Below are 22,846 nucleotides of genomic sequence, written 5' to 3'. Positions count from 1 at the left end.
GTTGATCAAACTTTGGAATGAATCATATGTAGTAGGCCTATGCGAGCATCATGTAATTCCTCATTTCTTTGCAAACAGTCAACCGAATCATATAAAAGTTGCGTATTAATTTTGTGATTCTGATACCAGGTATTTCTCGACTTGTGCTTTTTTATGGGACACGCTGTACGCAGCTGTACGCAATCGATCGATCGCAAGATTTAATTCTCTGAAAATTCGAAGGTAATCCCTGAAATTGCACATTGAAGGCTATCCCTGATGTACAGGAAGTGCACGAGTTCAGCGGTAAATGGGTAAACAAAAATAGCGTATGGTTTGTGCTAATAATATTAGAAATAGCCGCAATAATAATATCAATTTTCTTTCTTTAGTGATAAACATATCCCAAAAATTCGGCTTTAACTAAAAAAATAATTTTATTAGATTTCTTTACCTTTATTTAAATCAAAATGGAGTAAAAATGTAAATTCTGCCCAGTCCTCATAACGCTATTATAATGTTTTCGACTAAAGCGTCAAACTGGGAAGTTTGTGAATAAAGAAAAAATTTCAGTTTTTGTGTACGAAACATTCAATGATTCTTCCTTCTTCGTAGCAATAATCTGCCTTTTTGGGTGTATCAGACAAACCCTCAAGATGTGGTTGTTCTCTGGTTCAAGTTGATAGGTAAGAAGGTTAAAACACCGAACATTTTTGAACGAAATATATAAAACTTGTTTAAGCTTACTAAAATCATGAAAATACTTACATTACAGTACACTGCAAAATTCCTGGCGACATAGTGACTATATCGCACTGGACCTCTAAAGTCACTACCGCCGTCACTCCAGAATAACCTACCTTATGGTGGCCGACGGAGTCACTACAGGAGAGTGACTACATCGGAAACAAGGCAGTAGGGTATTATGCAGCAGTGTCATCACGCAGTGACTACAACTGCTAGCCTCCGATGTGTTACCTGCTCGATGCCGCGCCGGCGACTCATGATGTACACCACTGAGTAGATTCCGACAGTGGTCCACATCTTGTAGTCACATCGAAGTGACTTCCGTAGCCAGTGCCCCGGGGCCAGTGCCCCCATGCGTCGCCTGCTCGGTGCCCAGTCGGCGACCTTTAAGGTGACTACACTGCCAAAAGGTCGTTGACCGAGCCCTGTTATGAGTTCGAACACCTGAACACTCTGGGGGCCAGCGTATATCTACAAAATACTGCGTTGATGATGACAAAATCGCGTATCATGCTTGTTTACTGCTTGCATACGCTCATGAATGGAATGAGTTGGTTTTATAATTAATTGATTGATGCATGCTGTACACTGGGTCCGTGGCTAGCTGTACTGCCGTCTTTGTGTTTTTTATTGTGCTTTTGTTTTGCATTCTTTATCATTTATATTTCAACTGTGAGACTTCCGATTAATTTTGATTCGTTTATTTATTGTTCTCTTTTATATATTTTCAGTCCTTCGTTTAAATAAATCATTGGAGCTCAATTAATTGCTCTCCTGGAATTGTTCAGGAGCGCAACTTTGAGCACTTAAAATTACACTCCTGGTAGAACCGAGGAGCTCAATTTGTGGAGCTCAATTTGTGCTCCCAATTGAACATGAAGGCAGATCGATCTGCGTCCATATCCCATGCATTTGTTGTATGTGGACGCAGCTGACAAAACTTCGAAATTTAATCATTAGTTGATGATGAAAATTAGAAATTTCCATTCTTAATTCTTATGATAAAAGCCCCAAAATTTTGACCAACCTGCTAAGAATTGAAGTAAATTCTGCAATATTTGCAAATACAACGTCAGGAAATCTTGCACTTTGTGTATGCTTTCCGTAACGATGGTTTGATGGGGATATCCCAGCGGGCGACCCGGTTGATGAAATCACACTTTGTTTTGTTTATTTTTTGTTTATGACGTGTTGGGTTCATGAATATTTAATTTAATGCTGCCTGACACGGTAAAAAAAGAAAACGGGGATCACCTAAAGTCCGATGCTATGCACTTTGCATGCTTAGTGGTGCCTGGCGTGCTAACTGGCTTCTTTAGTACAGTAACTTAGTACAGCGTGAATGGGGTAGTAAGATCAGAATTCAGGAGCGCCAAGGAGCGTCAGCGCAAAAACGAAGGACTGTATTTTAATTCTTTTCGTGCTGCATGTTTAATAATTTATTTGCAGTTCTTGTTCTTGGTTTATTTGTTTGTTTCATTTCAAACGTTTTTATTTTCTTTATTTGTTTGTTTGTTTTCCCACAAAACTTATATCATTGCTTTGTTTACTTCAGTGGTTAGATGGCATGTTTTGCAATCAAATTACATGTAGGCCTATTTTTCATATTTTGCATGATAACGTTATAGGCCTATTGACACTTTTTTTATTAAAAATTTAATTGCAATTTTCCTCAAGTTGTTTTCTTTCGAAGTGTTTCTTTGTTTCTTCCATTCTTTGCATGTTTATTGGTTTCTTCATGTTTAAATTTATTTCTTTTTTTTCTTTATTTATTTAGTTATTCAAATAACTTTGTTTACTTTATTTTATTCATCATTTCCCTTATTTTTAAAAGTGCAGTTTGCAATTTCCCCCTCCCTAATCCCTTAAAAAAGCAAGAAATAAAGAATATTAATTGAATAAATCAAGAGAATATAAAAAATATGGCAATAAAAGCAAAACCGGCAACCCAAAACCCCGGTACTGAGCACCCAGGCACAGTCGCGTAGTCACACCGGTGTGACTCTCCTGCGGAGTCACCGCACCGCGAAGTCGTTATGTAGAAACCTAGGAGGCTGGCTACCCGGCTATTTCGGACCGGCGATATGGAAAACCGAGGTGTAGTTTCCGATGGAGTGACATTGTGATGACATCGGCGTCACACAGATGAGAATCTTGCAGTGTACATGTACATCGAATGTATGGAGCCGGTATAAACCATTAAGGATTGTGAAAAGCCGTAACTCACACATACGATGGGTGTAGAAAATACTAAAATTTCAGTGTATTATAATGATTTACAATGTAAATTAATAAACAATGTTAAATATGATCACGAATCATCATGATCATGGAATGATTAAACATGATAATCATATTTGTTTGAGAAGTCTAGCCACAAATTTTGCTCACGAGCCTCACCAATTATACTAGATTGCATTTTAAATCATCGCTAAAGCATGACACCGTGTATTAAAAAGCAATGAAAATTCAGACATACAACAGGAACAGCTACAGCAGTACAGACTACCATACCGTAAATTAAGTGTTTCTTGGCTTGATCGAGAAATCTATCTACTATCCATGACAACACAATAGTTACCGTGTGGAATGTGGATAGGAGATAGAGGGTGCTAGTATAATATGGTCAGTCATCATAGTGTCGTCAGTTTTAAAACGCATAATAAAACAATTTTTTAGATTGTCCAATTTGGCTACAATTTATTTTAGCTTGGTTAACATTTATCTTAGCTGGCCTGAAGTGTTTGCTTTTAACCGGAATTGGCGGAAACACAGGCGCTGAAGTACAAATTCCGACCATATTTAATGAGTCTGTTTTTATAATTTTAATTTAAGCCAATGAATAATAATCATCAAAAATGTTACAAGACTCGGCATGCTCTGAACTTCCATTGCTTTACACGGTGTCATGCTTCAGTGAATCCAATTAGATTTTCAATGCGACGGTCTCTAGCCTCTTTAATGTGAAGCTCATTTGTGAGCAAATTTGTGGCTAGACTTCTTGACGGAAAAATACTGACCAATCGCGAACTGAGTTGAAATTGCAATTGTCATGATGCATTGTCATTGATGATGGTTGGATTCACTTTCTGTGTTTAAAAATACACTTACTCAGGCATTCACCACAATCGTCATGCTGTCTTCTGCTGTGTTCATTCAAATAAAATTTCTACTGGACATAGTTTACTCAAGAACTCTAGCTTTGAATTTACATACGGTAGTTACACATTCGATGCTAGAGTGCGTTGCTATCATTTTTCAGTCGGACAGCTGTGCAATTTTTTGCACCAGAGATTATTTATTCTGTTAATGTTGAAATTTAGATGCAAGTCATTTCAATGAGTCAACTGCATCTTTTGAGCAAGATTTGTCAAAATATTTTGGACAGTCTAAAATTTTGCTGAAGTATAATTTTAGCAACATTTTTGCTTTACACGGTGTCATGATCATGCGTCAGCGAATCTGACTAGATTTTGAATGCAATGGTCTCTAGCCTAGAATGTGAGCAAATTCTTGCCTAGACTTCTCGAGCAAGACATACATGTAGTACCGTAAGTTTTTGTTTTTGATGACGGTGGGTTTTGTGAAATGAAATTTCTACAGAAGCATGAGTTTTTGTTGTAAGTGAGTTCTTGTTTTTGACAACGGTGGGTTTTGCGAAAGTAAGAATTAATTGCCACAACCAAAAAGTTGTAATTTTCACAACAATCCAGATTTGCTCTGAATAGTGAAATAGTCTCTAGAAACTGGGAGGATGGCAAAATTGCAAAGTTGATGCATGTCCACATGAAGAAGTGTCAATTTACCGTTGCTGAATCATCCCTCGTTTAAAATGAAAGTTCTGTCAATCAAATACGTAAAAACTTGCTGTCTGTCAGGGTTCGGTTTTTGCCAGCAAAGACCAGTTTTTGCCTGGTTTAAACCGGCTAAAATGTCAAAAACTGCCAAAAACTCATAATAGTCACGCAATATTAAAAAGTAACACATAAACCTGTGAATCCCACTGTCTGAGTTATAATTATAACTATTATAATTATAATTCGGGCCAGCGAATTTGTGCCCATATCACTTGGGGTGATTGCGTCATCACATGCCTCGGGGCATAGTCATGTTTTTGAGATCACCTTGGGCCTATGATTTTAACCATGCCCCTCATAGCAGTCAATATTTGTATACTATACTGTCACCCCTGCATAAGAGTGTAGTGAAAGGTAAGCCAAAGGGTGACTCTGGTCAGATGGGTGACTGACTGTTAAAACCGTACGTTTGCTTCATTTATTTACCAAAATTTCACCTTTAATCACAGTTTGTTGATTTATGTTTCAGGATTGTTGATAATGAGGTAATCATCAACAAAGAACAGTATTCTCTTCCTGAATGTTATGACCAAAATGGGGGCAGCTGGAATGCGCAACCCTCGTGGTCTAAGAATGAAACTCAAATACCAAAAATACTATATCATACTCTTCACCATCATCCTGGTTGGTGTGATCACAACAGGATTGTTCCAGTTCTGGCCTCACTCCATCGATTCGGAACAAAACCAACATGGCTACATGATACGAGACTTGAGTTCTCTTACCGAGGTACAGATACCGTCCACTTTGCCGGTACCGGAGAAAGGAGACATCACATGCAGACACCATAGTTGTCTTAATGTGTACAAGTGTGGTGAAGTGAATAAAATTACAGTTTATATTTATCCGTTGAGGAAATATGTCGATGATAACGGCATTCCGATAAGTGGACAGATGTCCAGAGAGTTTCACGAGGTGTTGTCAGCAATATCTGAGAGCCAGTACTATGTATCGGATCCAGAGAGAGCCTGTTTATTTGTGCCAGCCTTGGACTTGTTAAATCAAAACACGTTGAGGGTTCATGAGATGGGACAAGTTTTGGGACAGCTGTCTAGGTGAGTACTGTGGTTAAAAAATTATGTTAATAGGAAATGTCAAAGTTTGCAGTAATGTGGTCAAACAGTACACAAGCAAATCATATGTTATGCAGTTAAGGTGGTACGTACACCCCTTGATAAATTTTGTGACTAATTTTGCATTTTTCTCAAAAAATAACTACACACTGGTAACAAAAGTTATGTATATTATACATGTAGGGGTTGTTGTAACAAATCCAATTACTTCACTGAAATTTCAGTGATTCAAGGCAAGTGGTTCATTATATACCTGTATGTTTAAAAATGAGGATTGAGGAACATTCTAGCAGTACCTCTTTTCTTATCATAAATAACGTACCCCTTGTCTTGAGTCACTGAAATTTCAGTGAAGTAATTAGATTCCTTGCCCTATAATATACATAACTTTTGTTACCAGTGTGTTATTATTTTTGAGAAAAAAATGCAAAAATAGTCTAAATTTATCAAGTGGTACTAATACCAGTAAACATGTACTGGCAGTCTGGCGCATTTGCATATATAAAGTACAGTGTTTGGGCCTCAAGCATGTTAGATTGCACAAAGAATTGTAAAGATAAAAATACTTGCTCAGTAGGCTGGAGCTTTACAACATTACACTTGAACCCAGAGAAGATTTCTTATATTTCCCATAATGCATTTCTCCCATTTTAATTTCTTGTATTGATTTGCTATCTATTACAACATGGGTCGATAGTGGTGAAATTACCTCAACAAATAGAGCACATCCAGATGTTGCAAATGTGTTTATTTCTTGGTTATTGGCTCATAAGGGAACCTATACAAAGTAATGGGAGTGTCATTTGATGAAATTAGGTGATATATCATGTTGCAAAGGATTCTGGGAAAGGTACGATATCTTCCCTAACTTGAACCTATGCTACCTGAACATTATATGTAAGTGATTGTAACCTACATCTTAAATTTGCTTGTGCTTTTCAGATGGTCTGGCGGTACCAATCACCTGTTGTTCAACATGCTTCCCGGTACCATCCCAGACTTCAACACAGTACTAGATGTGCCAAAGGGCAAAGCAGTAGTGGCTGGAGGCGGCTTTTCTACCTGGACGTATAGGCCTGGGTTTGATGTCAGTATTCCAGTATTCAATCCTGAAGTTGCTAAAATACAGCTTCCGTCCATTTCTGACAGGTATGTATTTTGTGGTAACACTTCGTTATTCCGAAGGGTCATTGCTTCAAAGGGTCATTACTCCGAATTTACAACAAGGTTCGTTATTTTGAAGGTTCTTTACTATGAATTTAATACAAGGTTTGTTATTCCGAAGGGCCATTACTCTGAATTTTAGAGTAATGGCCCTTAGGATAACGAGCCTTCGGAGTATCAACCCTTTGGAATAACAAACCTTGTTGTAAATTCGAAAATAATGACCCTCGCAGTAATAAACCTTCTGAATTATGACCCTTTGGAATAATGGTTATTTGGGATAACGATCTGTTCCCTATTTTGTTAGGTGAAAAAAATGAGTTGCCATCTCATGGACTATCTAAGATGAATCATTTGTTTCGTTCATTTTGTCCATTTCTATCCTAATATGGCAAAAAGTGCAGCGTATCCTTGGTGTAAGATATGCATGAGTTAAACTAGTATAAAGAGTCAGAAAGGTACAAAACTTAAATATACAACTCAAGAGTATACCAGATAACTATTTTTTCCCATATCAACTTTTACTTCAAAGTACACCAAGGAAATACTTAGCCATATCAGCTCAGATGGGCATCCATTCAGACTACAGAGCGGATCTAGACTCCATCGCAGCAGTGGACGACAAATTTTTAGTACTAGACAAATGTCAAGAGGAGTCTATAACTAAATTATGTCATGGCAATAAGCAGTACAAGTATCCACATGTTTTGCAGGTAAGATATGTTCACATTAAGATCGGCTTTTAAAGATAGAAGCATACCGTCAGGGTTGTCACTACGCCGGTCGGGGCCGTCCGGCACTCACAAAATTTTTTTTTTTACATTTCCGGAAGTGGATGATGATATTTCATCATAAAAAGAGCAAGATTTTTTTTTTTTTTAGTGGGGTGGTACCCTCAAAGCCTATTCCCCAATCCCTAAGCGTTTACTAAAAAGATAGTCGGGTAGCGAGAGCTTCGCTTTCTACGCTTCGCCTTCAATATTTAACCAGTACTTTTTTGGTCCTGGTGACAACCCTGCATACCGTGATAGAAGACTTGGGTATCGTAAGGTTACTAGAAGTAAGTTAGTTGCAGGAAGGTCTTATGGATCTTTTTCCAAACTTCCTATGGATCTTATTGTGCACATAGAAATTCAAAGAAGTTCAAATAGTAGTTTCCCGCCAAACAGGCTGTGTCATATTACCACACAATACTTTCTGAATCTGAACATTTCTGTTAGTAGTCAAGAGTCGTGAGTCCAAGTCCTTCAAAAGCAAGTCTGAAATCCAAGACAAGACTTGAGACAACCATCCAACATGGCTTCACTTATGGGGCTTTATGCTGCCTCCATTCTTTTTTAACCTTCTTTGAGCTGGTACAAAGCAATTTGCATGTAAGGGGAACACTATAGCTACTGATGGTATATTTGTTTATCTCTGTCTTGATCCAATTATAGGAAGCCACATTCTGCATCGTGCTGCGGCGGTCTCGTCTTGGTCAGGCGGCGCTGAGTGATGCTCTTCAAGCTAACTGTATACCTGTTGTTATCAGTGACAGCTATGTCATGCCATTTGCAGAAGTGCTGGATTGGCAAAGGTTGGTTTGTAATGAGATAAATCAGTAGAACGCAAGAATGTCATAAATGCAGGGTAATTGTAACAATGCACCGCCCTCTTGCGTTCAAGTCTCAAAATGTTTATGTCTTATCAAATTAAATTAAAATTTTTAACAGTTTTGCATTACAGTTTAAGTGATTCAATGAATTTTTGTTCATTTTGAACAATTCCTGTGAAAAATGAAGATCTTTTACTCATGTTTTAAGTGACGTTTCACCACTACACAATGGTTTCATCAGACTGGCAACTCATTACATCAGACTGTTATATGGGCAACAGGAGCCGTTGTAGAGTCAGTGCACTCAACAACATCTTTGACCAACTCATCATTCCTGTGTAAATCACTTTGGGTTCGGGTTTTAAATGTGCATTTTGTATCACTAACATTTGTGTGTTGACTGCATTCTTGTACAGGGCTGCCTTGATTGTTGAAGAGGAAAGACTAATGGAGTTACCGTCTATTCTGAGTCAAATCTCCCCACAACGCATCCAGAGTATGCTACGACAGGGGCGCTTCTACTGGCAGAAGTATTTCAAATCCATGAGGGATATCACTCTCACCACCTTGCAGGTTTTGAATGATAGAGTGTTTCCGTATAACGGAAAGAGTTATGAATATTGGAACGAACCAACTCCAAGGGTAAGCTTTATTTTGTGTAACTCTTGTTTTGTCCCTTCTGGTTTTGAAAACTGACTTCTTGGTTTTGAAATCTGGCTTCTTGGATAGAACTGAATTTAAATAAAACTAAATGTTGATGATGTTAATGATGATCAATTAATTTTAATTTGAATGACTATTAACATTTTAGGTGCCCTCCCATATCTCATTCATATGTTCCTTTCTCTTGTGATGTTAGGTTGGTGTAACAAGTCCACTCTTTGCTCCAGTGATCCCGCCAAAAGCTCAGGGTTTTACTGCTGTGGTGCTGACATACAACCGTGAGCAAAGTCTATTCACACTCATCACACAGATAGCATTGACGCCTAGCTTGACCAAGATACTGGTGGTATGGAATAACCAGGACAAACAACCACCAGCAGGTATGCATATGTATAGTTTATTACCTACACCATAAATTGAGGCTAGGTTGTGCAATACGGTATGCCTCCCACAAGCCGTGCATTATTCTGTGAGTTTGTATCGTTATCAAAATCATCAGCAGGTGTATGACGGAAGTGGCATCAGATTGTAAAGTTGCGCTCATTTAAATTGATTAAAAATAATGCAACATCTAATAATTACCATGTGCATATTACATAACTGGTGCACATTAATTTGAGCATACATGTAAGTTCAAACATCGACATAACCAAAAAAAAACATTTTTTGGCCTATTTTATATAATATAAAATGTGTAATTGAATAACAGTGCTTGTTTTCATAATACAGGGTAGAAACCTGTGTTACATACGCTTTTGGAGCTATACTTTTGAAAACAATTGAAATTTTATGGGGCTTCATTCTCTTTTCCAGTACCTGACTTTAAATTTATAACATTTTAAAGACTCCGATCAACAACTGGCATTAATGAAGGCTTCAACTTACTGCAAGTGACAGATGCAAGTGTATGAATAACTCAACTTGCTCAGTCTTGCTGACTTTACAAAGTATTGCTGGCTGTGCAGACCCGAAAATAATCGAAGCAGGCCCACAATTATTTTCAAGTGCATTTGGCCCAATGGGTTATTGCATTTGAAATCCATACGTGTACACCTTATGGATGACATTACCTTCCAGGGGCGGATCCAGGAATTTTCAATAGAGGGGGCGCCGAGCCACCGCCGCCGAGGCTCGGCGCCCACAGAAAGTCAGACGCCGCCCTGCAAAAATACACAGAGTCAGGCGCCGATCTGCAAAAAATAGAGGGGGCGCGCGCCGGGTGCACCCCCCTCTAAATCCACCCCTGCCTTCATCTTCCACACAGGGAGTGTGTATTTCAAATAGGGTTACCTGAATGGGTGATTTCCTTTTGAAATCTACACCCCCTGTGTGGGAGATAAAGGTCATGACTTCCATAGGGTATGTGGATTTCAACTGAAACAGCCCAATAGTGTGCTTCATTTCAATCACTGAATAACATGGATATCAGAATTTACATAATAATTTGTTGTCATATCCTTTCCCTACTTTATCTTCCATCAGTTGAAAAGTGGCCGAAGATTAATAAGCCGTTGAAAGTGGTTCAGACCAAGGCAAACAAGCTTAGCAACCGATTCTATCCGTACGATGAGATTGAGACTGAGGCCATCCTAGCAATCGATGATGACATCATGATGTTGACGCCAGATGAACTGGAATTTGGCTACGAGGTCAGTTTAAAATATATGCCAGTTGGTCTGTTTAACATTTTTGACAAAAGGGTGTTGAACTTGCATTGTATACAGGCTGTATCAAAATGATGGGTACCCACTAGTTTCCAGTAATTACGGACAGGACTACCACATCAAAATGAAACATAGGAGCTACCATATTTATAGATGAATGTTATGGAAGGTCATCAAACTACAAATCATGGGTGTTTCAAGAGGATCCAACGTTGTATATTGAAGAAGCAGGCTTGTCAATAAACGACAAAAATGGACGGGTACCAATCATTTTGATACAGCCTGTACTAACCTCAAAATCTGTAGTTCTTGGCAAGTGATATACTCTATGTAAACCACCAAGTTGCTGATAATGGCATTTATCTTGAAAATCAGAGATCTTCTGAAGTAATTACAGCATATGTTGTAACACATTTCATATAATGAATGCGATTTAAAATTAAAGCCATAATGTACATTTCATATCATATCATATCATATCATTTTATTTGCCAGCAAAAAGACACATATACATATAAAATATTGCACAATATCAAAATTACACATAAATATATAAATTACACATGCAAAGATATAAAAATGTAAACCATGGAAGGTCATAAAGAAAGAAATTGAAATTGAATTGACCCATGTTGGAGAAAATAGAGAGATGGCATGCCTTAACCAGGAACAGTTTAAACAAAGGACATGAGAACCCCTGGCAGGGATAGCCAGATAGTGACAAAGTCACTTTCAAAGTGGCTAAACCTAATTGATTCCCAGCACAATCACAATCAGCACAGGGGAACAGGGCAAAGGATGAATCTACCTACATTCTCCAACATGAGGCGTGATAATACAATGTAAGCACAACCTTTAGATAAAAAATAAGCCTAAGCCCAACTAAAAACTATTTTGAATTCCAGCTAATTGTTTTGAAATGTTTTTGAGATTGTCCAGGAAATTAAATATACTAAACAAGAATTGGTCTTTGAGAGATGGAGGAAGTTGATCAAAATAAACTGGAAAGCGATTGAAGACAGTGTATTTAAAACTATCGGTTCTAGCATAAGAATGGGAGAACTTAAGAGAATTACTATGACGAGTATTGATGGAAATATACTCCAAAGGATCAATATCATGCTTGCAGTAAAAACACTTGGCAATAAAGGAAATAGCAAGATAATTGTATCTATTGCACACAGACATCAGACCTACAATCAACGAAAAAAGTCTTGAAACGCTTGCGTGTAAATAACGGAAAGCTGTCACCCTCTCTCCCCCGTGCAATGTTGAGAAATACCAAAGTCTTCAGCGGTTTCCCAATGTGTTCCAACATTGATTGATGGGGAGAGGGAAGGGTAAATCATTGTTGTAGATGTCATGCTTGTTCCCAGGCAAAATATCGTCATTTCCATGATCATATGAAATTCTGCACGAATTTCGACAGAGTGTACCAAGCGTTCCACGGACTTTTTTCGTAGATTGTCTCTCCCGAATGCAAAATCTTCCATCTAAATTTCGCTTTTGTCTCATAACTCAAAAATGGAATGTCGTATGAGCTTCGCATTGCACACGATTTGAGAGTGGATTATATGCTTTGGAATCATAACAAAATTGTTGATAAAGAAATTGGTTTCTTAAGGAAGTGGTCACTGGAATCACCCCCTATGCTAAAATACACACATTTCGCAATCATAGCTCTAAACTGCTCTAAAATGTCGTTTTTGTCCCATAACTCAAAAACAGAATGTTGTATGATCTTCATATTTCACAGGATTTGGAGGTAGACCATGTACTTAGGAATCATAATACAATTGTTGATAAAGAAATTGGTTGGTTCAGGGAGTGGACACTGAAACACCCCATACCCTAACATACACGCATTTAATGAAATTTTTATGCTATATCTCAAAACCGAGAAATCATATCGCGGCTCTAAGGTGCATGATTCCGAGTTGTTTAATTTATTTTTGAAATTAATATTTAAAGTTCACCTTCATAGCACTTGTCAGATAGGTGAGCGAGCGTTACAAAACAGAAAAATGAGTTTTAATTAAATATTAAAACCGCATATGCGTTAAGATTGTAAGGAAGTCAATAATAAACTACGACTATCTTCAGTAGATAGCATTAACTTGTTTTTGACATGATGTAACAACTATCTTCAGCAGATTTGTGCTTCACATTTTTGTGTATGGGGTGTGTGTATAATGTGGGGGTGTGTGCGTGCGAGGTGTTGGGCGTGGGATGTATGTGAGGTAGGGCGGAGGGAGTTTGTAGGACTATTATAAGATCACATTTAAATCGGAAAGTATTTCATTTGGGGGCTTTTGGGAAAGAAAGAAAGAAAGAATTTAATTAATTAATCAAACATAGAGAAAGAAAAGAAGAAAGAAAGACAGAAAAAAATAAATCAAAAATGTATACTTCATGTATTTATAATAAACAAATATTTTCACCGGGTTCACCGTCGCAAATAATAAATGAAACAGAAAAAGTAATACCGCCTGGGAATCGAACCCAGGACCTCATGTTTACAAGACCTATGCCTTAACCACTCGGCCACGTGAGCTTCGTGATTAAGCTGCTTGCAATTTGAATAAGCGGTCACTTCAACCTTTTTCCACGTTCATGTTTTTATTTATGTCAAATGACTTTCGTTCATTCATTCATTCATTCATTCATTCATTCATTCATTCATTTCTTTCCTTCTTTCTTTCTTTTTTCTTTCTTTCCTTTTTTTCTTTCTTTCTTTCTTTCTTTCTTTATTTATTTATTTATTTATTTATTTATTTATTTATTTATTTATTTATATATTTATTTATTTATTTATTTATTTCTTTCTTTCTTTCTTTCTTTCTTTCTTTCTTTCTTTCTTTCTTTCTTTCTTTATTTATTTATTTATTTATTTATTTATTTATTTATTTATTTATTTTTTTATTTTTTTATTTATTTTTTTATTTATTTATTTATTTATTTATTTATTTATTTATTTATTTTAATACAAAGAAAGAAAAAAAAAGAAGCATTGAAAATAATGAATGCATAATTTAGCGATGATTCACGCAATTAAAACACGAATAGTCAAAGGGTGTAAAGTGTAAACCCATAATGGTAATCTGTAATGGTAAACTGCTGCATTGAATAGCGTGCATACTGAGCAGTTTGCCCTGCATTGATATTAATATATACGTATAGATATTTATTTCAATTCAAAATGGCAAACTGTTAACAAATGTCATAAATCACGATCAATTTGTCATTCCTTTTGTATTCAAACATTCTCAATTGGTGTAGCCAAAGTAAGCGAACGTCAGGCTCCATGAGATCGGCCTAAAAACCATAAAATGTGGATTTTGGACCATTTTGTCATTATGGTAAACTGATCCACTTTGCCATTTGCACTATGCAGCTTTACACTTTCCCGATACCTGACTACTATAAAAGACCAAAACTGATTACTTGATTGCGAAATGGCAGCGTGGGCATAGCGGCTTAGTCCTTCGACTGGTAATCTTTTGACTATTCATTGATGCGAATGGTTCGAGTCCCTGTGGTGGTCGATTTTTTTCTTTAAGTGTATTCAATTGTTGTTTTCTTTTTTTTTTTTTTTTTCTCACCGCATAAAAGCGTATCTTATTATAAATAATATTCAGAAATGAGTTGTTTCAAATTGTTACATCACAATCTTTCTGATTCGTTCGGATAAGCCTATACTCAGCAAACGCAAGTTTTACAGAAAACATTTACATGTTGGATTATATTATAAAGGGTACAGAACGTTTTAATAAAATTTAAAAACATTTTGGAAAACATGCTGCAAAACATTGTAATATTTTTAAAAACTATATTTGTAGTGTTTTTGAATTATGAGACAAACACGAGATTTTAGTAATAATTACGAAATGTGTGTAATTTAGCATAGGAGGTGTTTTCAGTGACCATTCCTAAATAATCCAACATCTTTATCAACAATTTTATTGTGATTCAAAGGGATATTATATACTCCCAAATCGTGTGCAATATGACGCTCATACAACATTTTGTTTTTAAGTTATGGGACAAAAATGACATTTTAGAGCAGTTTAGAGCCATAATTACGAAATGTGTGTTGTTTAGCATAGGGGATGGTTTCAGTGACCACTCCCTAAATAAACCAATTTCTTTATTAACAATTTTGTTATGATTTCAAAGCATATAATCCACTCTCAAATCGTGTGCAATATGAAGCTCATACGACATTCCGTTTTGAGTTATGACACAAAAAGCGAAATTTAGATGAAATATTTTGCATTCGGTAGAGACAATCAACGAAAAAAAGTCTTGAAAGCGCTTGCGTGTAAATAACGGAAAACTGTCACCCCTCTCCCCCGTGCAATGTTGAGAAATACCAAAGTCTTCAGCGGTTTCCCAATGTGTTCCAACATTGATTGATGGGGAGAGGGAAGGGTAAATCATTGTTGTAGATGTCATGCTTGTTCCCAGGCAAAATATCGTCATTTCCATGATCATATGAAATTCTGCACGGAATTTCGACAGAGTGTACCAAGCGTTCCAAGGACTTTTTTCGTAGATTGTAGTTTTTCAAGGCGTACACCATACTCAAGCTCTCCCCTGGGTGCTGGAATACAGGCACGTGCCAGACGTCCCTGTATTTTTTCCAAGGATTTTAAGTGTCCACTTTGATGTGGAAGCCAGGCTGGGATACCATATTCAAGAATTGGACGACAGAGGGAGGTATATAATTTGACCAAAATATCTGGATCATTACAGCGGACCAGTCGCCTAATAAATCCCAAAAGTCGCGAGGTTCTTGAAGTGACTGATTTAACATGGTCCCCCCATTTCAGATTTGAAGAAATCATAATGCTGAGATATTTATAACTATGAACTACACCTAAGGGTTTGTTAATGTAATATTTTTTTTTTCATACCTGATTTTTGACATAATTGACCAGCTCCAACAAAACCCGGAACAAGTCGCCAGGCATGTTTTTGAGTTATAGGCCTTTAAAGATGAAATTCCCATAAAAAAATTCAAATTTTGGAATTCTTTATTTCATGGTATTTGACCTTGGGACTGAGTGGACTTTCAAATCCTTGAAAGTACTTATGTACTTATGAAATAAAAGCACTTGCTAATTTTACTTAAATTAGTGCAAAATTAAATACTCGTTGCAGTTATGCTGTAGTGTTGCCTACATGCTACATTAAGAACCTAAAGACCAATCACATTTTTGAATTTGTTGGCAGGTGTGGCGTGAGTTTCCTGATCGCATTGTTGGCTATCCCGGTAGATTACATGTATGGGATGACAAAACGAGTAAATGGAAGTATGAATCGGAGTGGACCAATGATATATCTATGGTGCTAACTGGGGCTGCTTTTTACCACAAGGTATGTGTAGACTCATATATGGCAAAAAAAAATTGTTTCCTTGCCCTCTACCGACCGACCCAAAATTGGCCAAAATCAGGGTCGGCCCTTTAAAAAAAAAGATTTTTTAGTCTATAGTTTATAATTTTAATGTTTTTTTACAATGTTCATTGCCTACAGGCCTATAAAGTAGTAGTGAGTCTATTAAAAAACAAAAATTTCAAACCGACTGGCATTTTCCGATCCTTTTGATTGGCTGGTATTGGTTGTTGAAGTAGAGTCCCTGATGGTCTGATCGAAGATAGTAGAGTTGGGCGACTATCACTTTTTTCCTAGTCGACTAGTCGGCAGCAAATAGTCGCGACTACGACTATAGTCGCGACTATCTGTGGTTAAAATTGGACTGAAAAATCGGGTGAAAGATTGGTGGCAATTTAGTATTTATAGTGCTTGATTACAGGACCCGTGATTGCGGGCATCGCATCACAGTTTGCTACACAAACCAGCACTGTTGCGATACAAATTGCTACACTGTATCGCACGTTTGCGATGCAAATATTTGCCACTTGCCACTTTCCAGCAACAGCACAAGAAACTTCATATAATTTCTCAAACCTTCAATATTCCAATAGCGATCTTCGTTCGTTTCCATGTTTTGCTGTGCATGAAAATATGTAAACATGCCGGTACGGCAGTGCATATTTTCCATGGTATGCTCATGAACGTGCTGCATCGTGCATGTACGATTAACTTTCACCTCCGACCTACGTCACCTGACCTCATCTAGATTACTGCATTTGTCGCTACAGGGGTGGCATTGCAACATTACGACTGTTTGTCAGCCAATTTGTTTATTTTCCTGTTGCTTTCTAAATATTCTGTTACCACAATAAGCATAGCTTTTTGAAATTACGTGAAAAGTACTTCTAATCTAATAATATTTTCCTAAATTTTCCCTTTTGGAAAACACTTCTCGGAAGTTCTCGCTGTTTCTTTCCAAAGTTAAAATAATCTCATACCTTCAGTAGTTGGTACAAACACCCAACCTGGGTCTGTACATGCACGCTATGATGCTGCTACACCTGTTATCGCTGCATAAATTATAATCATAATGAGATGTTCGACAGTTCTAAGTAATTTGAAGTTTTTGACGGCTTTTATCTTGTGGGAAAGTAGTTCGACAACAAGTCAATAACACCAATTTAATGATGATTTATGGACTTTATGATTACTTGTTGGTTAGTGTTACTATTGGTAAGACAATGACTAACATTTTTTCACATTTTTCGCAGTTTATATGTTAGTATTTGGTTGGTTTTGGTGCGAATAACTGGCAATTTTTTAACACAAAAATATACTTGCATTAGTTGACTTTTGGTTTTCAATTATAATCATAATGAGATGTTCGACAGTTCTAAGTAATTTGAGTTTTTTGACGGCTTTTATCTTGTGGGAAAGTAGTTCGACAACAAGTCAATAACACCAATTTAATGATGATTTATGGACTTTATGATTACTTGTTGGTTAGTGTTACTATTGGTAAGACAATGACTAACATTTTTTCACATTTTTCGCAGTTTATATGTTAGTATTTGGTTGGTTTTGGTGCGAATAACTGGCAATTTTTTAACACAAAAATATACTTGCATTAGTCGACTTTTGGTTTTCAATAGTCGTAGTCGCGACTATCAGTAATAGTCGCGACTAACGACTATAGTCGCCCAACTCTAGAAGATAGTACTGAGTTTTTATCAAAAAGGATTTTTTTCAATCATAATTTGAATACATTTAAACTGGATTTTAAAAAAAATCTCCCCAACCACATAACATCCTCTAAAGTCCACCAAAGTGACTCAAATGTAGAGTTGGAAATTCCAATTATGAAATAGTGATAAGAATAAAGAGAAAAATAACCAAACTAAACAATATACTTATAAAATCTAACAATTTCCCCCCTTTTTGTTACTGCAGTATTTCAGCTATCTATACACACATAAGATGGATAAAGAAATCAAAACTTGGGTGGATGAACACATGAACTGTGAAGACATTGCAATCAATTTCTTGGTTGCCAACTATACCGGCAAGCCACCAATCAAGGTTACACCACGGAAGAAGTTCAAGTGTCCTCAATGCACCAATACGGAGATGATCTCAGCCGATCTCAAGTACATGGAGGAACGATCCGAGTGCATAGGCGTGTTTGAGAAAGTGTACGGGATGATGCCATTGAAGACCGTGCCTTTCCGGGCGGATCCGGTGCTATATAAGGACAACTTTCCGGATGATTTGAAGAGGTTTCCCAGCATTGGAAGCTTATAGCAGTAGACTGGGAAATTTTATACATCATTAGTACATTGTATTTTTGTAGTTGTGGTTGATGCCCATTCTTGCATTTGTCCAGGATAATAGCTGTAAGTACAGGTAGTTAGGCCAAAAAAATGTTTGATTGGCGTAACCCGTCCGACCCTAAAAATAGGCCCGACCCTCAACTTTTAAAAATAATAAAAAACAAACAAAAAAGTTTGCAAGGCCTTTATCATACGCAATTTACAGCTTAAAATGTGTGTATAAAAAAATTTAAAAAAAAAAAATGCTGAACGACCTACCCTAATGTTACGCCAATCAAACAATTTTTTTAGGCCTTATGCTCCAGCGTAGCATGTTTGCTGTTCTTACGCTTGAGAGAGGGGTTGCCAGCTGTAAGTGAGAGAGCAATTACTTCTTAGTTAGTCATGTCATTGAGACTTTGACACAGGGGTAGCGCTAGGTTGCTTTTTGGGGTCCCGGACCCACCAAAATAGAGTTCGGACCCCCTGTTTTTAAATTTGCGCTATTGCAGATATACTATTTATGCTGCATTTGTGCAACTCGGACTCGCCAAACTCTACTCCGGACCCCCTACTTTTAAATTTTCTGCAAGTTAGGGGTCCCTGCAGACACTAGAGTGTTTAGTTCTAGCGCTACCCCTGCTTTGACATAACTCAGTTGTGTTGAAAAGGATGAACAGGGTATGTATGTGTTGAAATAAACAATTCTTGGCAGAAATGGTATAGCCTATAACAATGTCAGCAATATATATATATATATGTAAATATATTTATAAGATGAATAGATTATGCAAATTATTAGTAATTAGCATATATTTTGATTGAGAAAAAAATGGTTGAAAATGTCAGAAAACGTGTAGGACCATATTAAAACAATGCTGTTGTCTTTGGAAAACTTGCAAGATATTTCAGGATTTTTGTGGAAACAATAAACTAACATTCAAACAAACACAGGAAAATGAAAACAAATCTGAGACCTATCCCTTGTCAGTGTGAAGAACTACATTGTTATGGGATTTGTGTGTTTCTGCCCTGGGGATAACGGCATCATCTTGATATGGCCCTGCACAGATTATACAATTCAACATGTTCTCTGAAAGCAACAGTTGCAGTAGCAGTGCCACAAGGCAAATGCCCCCAGTCAGAACTCTTGCTCCCTATTGCCCCCCCCCAGTAAAAACCCAAAATTACGAAAATTTCCACTTTTTGTGGCAATTTTGTGCCAAATTTGTTGATTTTGCCCCCTGAAATTCACTTTGCCCCCTCCCCGAAAAAATTCCTGGCGCCGCCACTGAACAGTTAGCAAGAAAATTTGCAAGCAACAATGTTGTATATTCATTGAATAGCAAGAAAATTAAACAATTGTTAATAACACTATCCTCATTATACCAATTTTGTATTTTTATAAAGAGTATTGTAATGGTATGTCCTCTGTACAGGACATATCTTGTAAAATTTAGACATTTGTATTCACTGGTGCTTCATCTATCAAGATATTAATTTGAAAACAGTGTCCATAAAAGGGCAATTCTTGCTTGTATGTTGTGACAAGATTCATATTTCATACACTTGTGAATTTGTGTTGTGTGTGAATGGACAGTGAAAATCAAACTTTACACAAATGTTCACATTGAGCAACTACTTCAACTGTTCATGTAGAATGTCATGTTGTCTTGCTCGATCAAGTGTAAATATGTAATGATTATATAACACAAGAATTTGTGTATTAACTGATCAGCGTCAAAGGTATGCATGTTATTGGTGATATTATTTAATAGGAGAGTATGGTATAATGATGAATGAGGTCCCTGGTTCAAACCTCTGTGATCTATTTATGATCTGGATCTAGAAAACGGGGCTGGAAAGAAATATTAATTTCCCTAAAAGAATGAGCTTCATGAATTCCACATTAATCAGATCTGTCCAGAAAAGTGTTTGTGAAATAATACAACTCATGGGATTTTTGATTCCCTCTTTTTGTGGACAAAATGGAATAGTTAAGGTGGTACTACACCCCCTGATAAATGTTGTGCATTTTCTCGCAAAATAACTGCACACTGGTAACAAAGTTATGTATATTATAGGGGCAACGAATCCAATTACTTCACTGAAATTTAAGTGATTGAGACAAGTGGTTCATTATATATGTTAAGAAATGAGGTACATTTTAGTGTAGTAATTGGATTCCTTGCCCATAATATACACATATTTTTGTTACCAGTGTGTTATTATTTTTTTTGAGAAAAATGCAAAAATAGTCACAAATTTATCAAGGGGTGTAGTACCACCTTAAATATTGCAATTTGTTAGTGGGTGTGATGTCCTGGGAAATTAGAAACAAAGCTTAGGGAAAACTGATAAGTTTGTTTAGTCAGGAAAAAAAATATTCCTAGGAAATGGATAATTTATGTGTTTTTCTGTGGAACTTGTGGCAACTAACAGTATCTCCTATGGGTTTGTTGGTTTCAAACATTCCCAACTTATGATTGTAGAATTTAACCCTAATTTAGAACTTACTGTTTAAGGTTCTAAACTATACTTGGAATTTCAATTGAATGAACTCGGCTTTCAACAGCTGTATTCAACCCAACCGTATATCGCATTTTCAAACTACAACATGAATGCACGACCTTGGAGACAATAATCAAAATACTAACCAATCACAAGTGAGTTGGCATGGTTGGATATACTTCCGCGTCACACACATGTAAGCGTTCATCACACAGTGTACGCGGACGATAGTCACGCTGTTGTGCAGCTGTGTTTATTCAATTGGAATTTACAGTAGTTGTTGGTAATGCTCAACTGTATTATGTGTATAATGTAGTCCTATTTATTTGAAATAACTAGACATGTGATGCGATCAAGCAAAACCAGTCGGAACTCAGAAATATTAAATTTTCAGTTTCTTATAGGATAGTAAAATGCATTTGCAAAGTGGCATTTTGCAGTAAATCCCATTGAATTTGAACAACCATTTCCAAAGATATGAGCAATTAAAGAGGTTCCAAAACAAGAGGAAACAAAAGGAAATATTCCTTTGTTTGGCTATATCTCAAAATCAATATTTCCGAGTTCCGACTAATTTTGCTTGATCGCATCACCTATTTGTACCTGGTTAACCTAATTGGCATCCTATTCAGATTGTGTTATCTAAACAGTGAAATGGGAGTAAAAAATACAAGTTATCTGAAGTCCCAATCATTATAAATCTGTAACCAGGTTTTGCTGGGAATTTTGGTCAAAGTTTGGTTTGGTGCATTGAAAAGAGGGCCATTGGAAAGGAGGGTCCTTGGAAAGTTGTTACTTGGAAAATTCCATGGGCTGCTTGTTAGGGGAGTGGTGCTACATGTAATTAGGTCAAAAATGATTTGTTTGGAAGTTCTTTGCATTGTCCAAGTAGAGCATTGTGCCACTGGCGCACGCCAAGTGCTGTGCAGGCAAACCTTTGCAACTTAAAGTATCTTTATCATTCAATATCAGACTTTTACTTAAGAAATAAAGGGTAATGCATTATCCTTTACCTGCAAATAATGTGTCCTCGGCAGTAAAAACGTAAATAGTAAATAATGGGTGAGGCGCAGCCGAACCCATTATTTAAACGTTTTTACTGCCGATGACACATTATTTGTGTGTAAAGGATAATGCTGCACCCTTTATTTCTATTCTATTACCACAAAATAGTGCGATTTAAAGAGAAAATATCAAATTTTTTGCCCAAATATTTCAAGTTGTTTACCTCAAGGTGGAGCGCCTAGGCGTAGCCAAAGCGTAAGTGATAGCGAGTATTGCAAAACGCGTAACCAAGCTTAAAGCTTTGCGTAGAATGGGTAACGATGCTAATATACTGCATCGCGCATTGCTGTGTGCTGTGATGTGAGAAGAACATAAAGTTTGTTGCCCTGGCCACTTTAATGCTAATTAATGGTCTTTCACATGACACGTTCAACAAATCACAGTGCGCGATTTTGAATAATGGGTCGTAGAGGTAATAGAATAATAAATGTAGGGCTTTTAGTCTCCATGTGTGACAAACCAAAATGGTGCCATAATGTCACATGTGGGGCAATTGTGGGACAGTTCTCTTTGCATCTACATGTAATCTCTTTGATTTGGGCAAATAGTTTTAAAAAGCCCAACCTTAGGAGATGAGACAGCAAGTTACAAATGGAAGCCAAGTCAATCATTTATGCAGTAACAAATCACGAAAATTATTTTTAATATTATAAAATTATGTACAGTAATTATTGTACAATTTTATACTAATATAGTAATAAAATAACAAAAGTTAACTATAAGTTTTTGTTATTACTTGTCTTATTACGACTCTCTCCTTTATAACAGGATAATTTCAAACATTAATACAGTTTTCAATTTCAGTTTTTCAATACAATAGTTTTTCATTCTATTTGTCCAT

The 22,846-nt window shown here is 36.7% G+C and overlaps 1 protein-coding gene across 1 annotated transcript; it reads left to right on the top strand.

Annotated features, from left to right (window-relative positions):
- The first annotated feature begins 534 nt into the window (after positions 1-534).
- LOC140166308 (exostosin-2-like) lies at positions 535-22,727 on the top strand. The gene is made up of 10 exons (XM_072189727.1): positions 535-665; positions 5,053-5,638; positions 6,599-6,805; positions 7,353-7,533; positions 8,257-8,396; positions 8,831-9,056; positions 9,274-9,457; positions 10,560-10,726; positions 15,977-16,120; positions 18,071-22,727. Exons 2-10 carry the CDS (start codon positions 5,109-5,111, stop codon positions 18,419-18,421), a joined length of 2,130 nt encoding a protein of 709 aa, XP_072045828.1. The 5' UTR covers positions 535-665; positions 5,053-5,108; the 3' UTR covers positions 18,422-22,727.
- Positions 22,728-22,846: the final 119 nt, after the last annotated feature.

The sequence above is a fragment of the Amphiura filiformis genome, chromosome 12 (assembly GCF_039555335.1).
Source record: "Amphiura filiformis chromosome 12, Afil_fr2py, whole genome shotgun sequence".
NCBI lineage: Eukaryota > Metazoa > Echinodermata > Ophiuroidea > Amphilepidida > Amphiuridae > Amphiura > Amphiura filiformis.
The sequence above is the reverse complement of the archived record's forward strand: the minus strand, read 5'-3'. Positions and strand labels throughout refer to the sequence as shown.

Coding starts and splice junctions, on each gene's coding strand:
- LOC140166308 (XM_072189727.1), top strand. CDS start 5,109: ATGACCAAAATGGGGGCAGCTGGAATGCGCAACCCTCGTGGTCTAAGA. Junction 5,639..6,598: donor GTTTTGGGACAGCTGTCTAG/GTGAGTACTGTG, acceptor TGTGCTTTTCAG/ATGGTCTGGCGGTACCAATC. Junction 9,057..9,273: donor GGAACGAACCAACTCCAAGG/GTAAGCTTTATT, acceptor TTGTGATGTTAG/GTTGGTGTAACAAGTCCACT.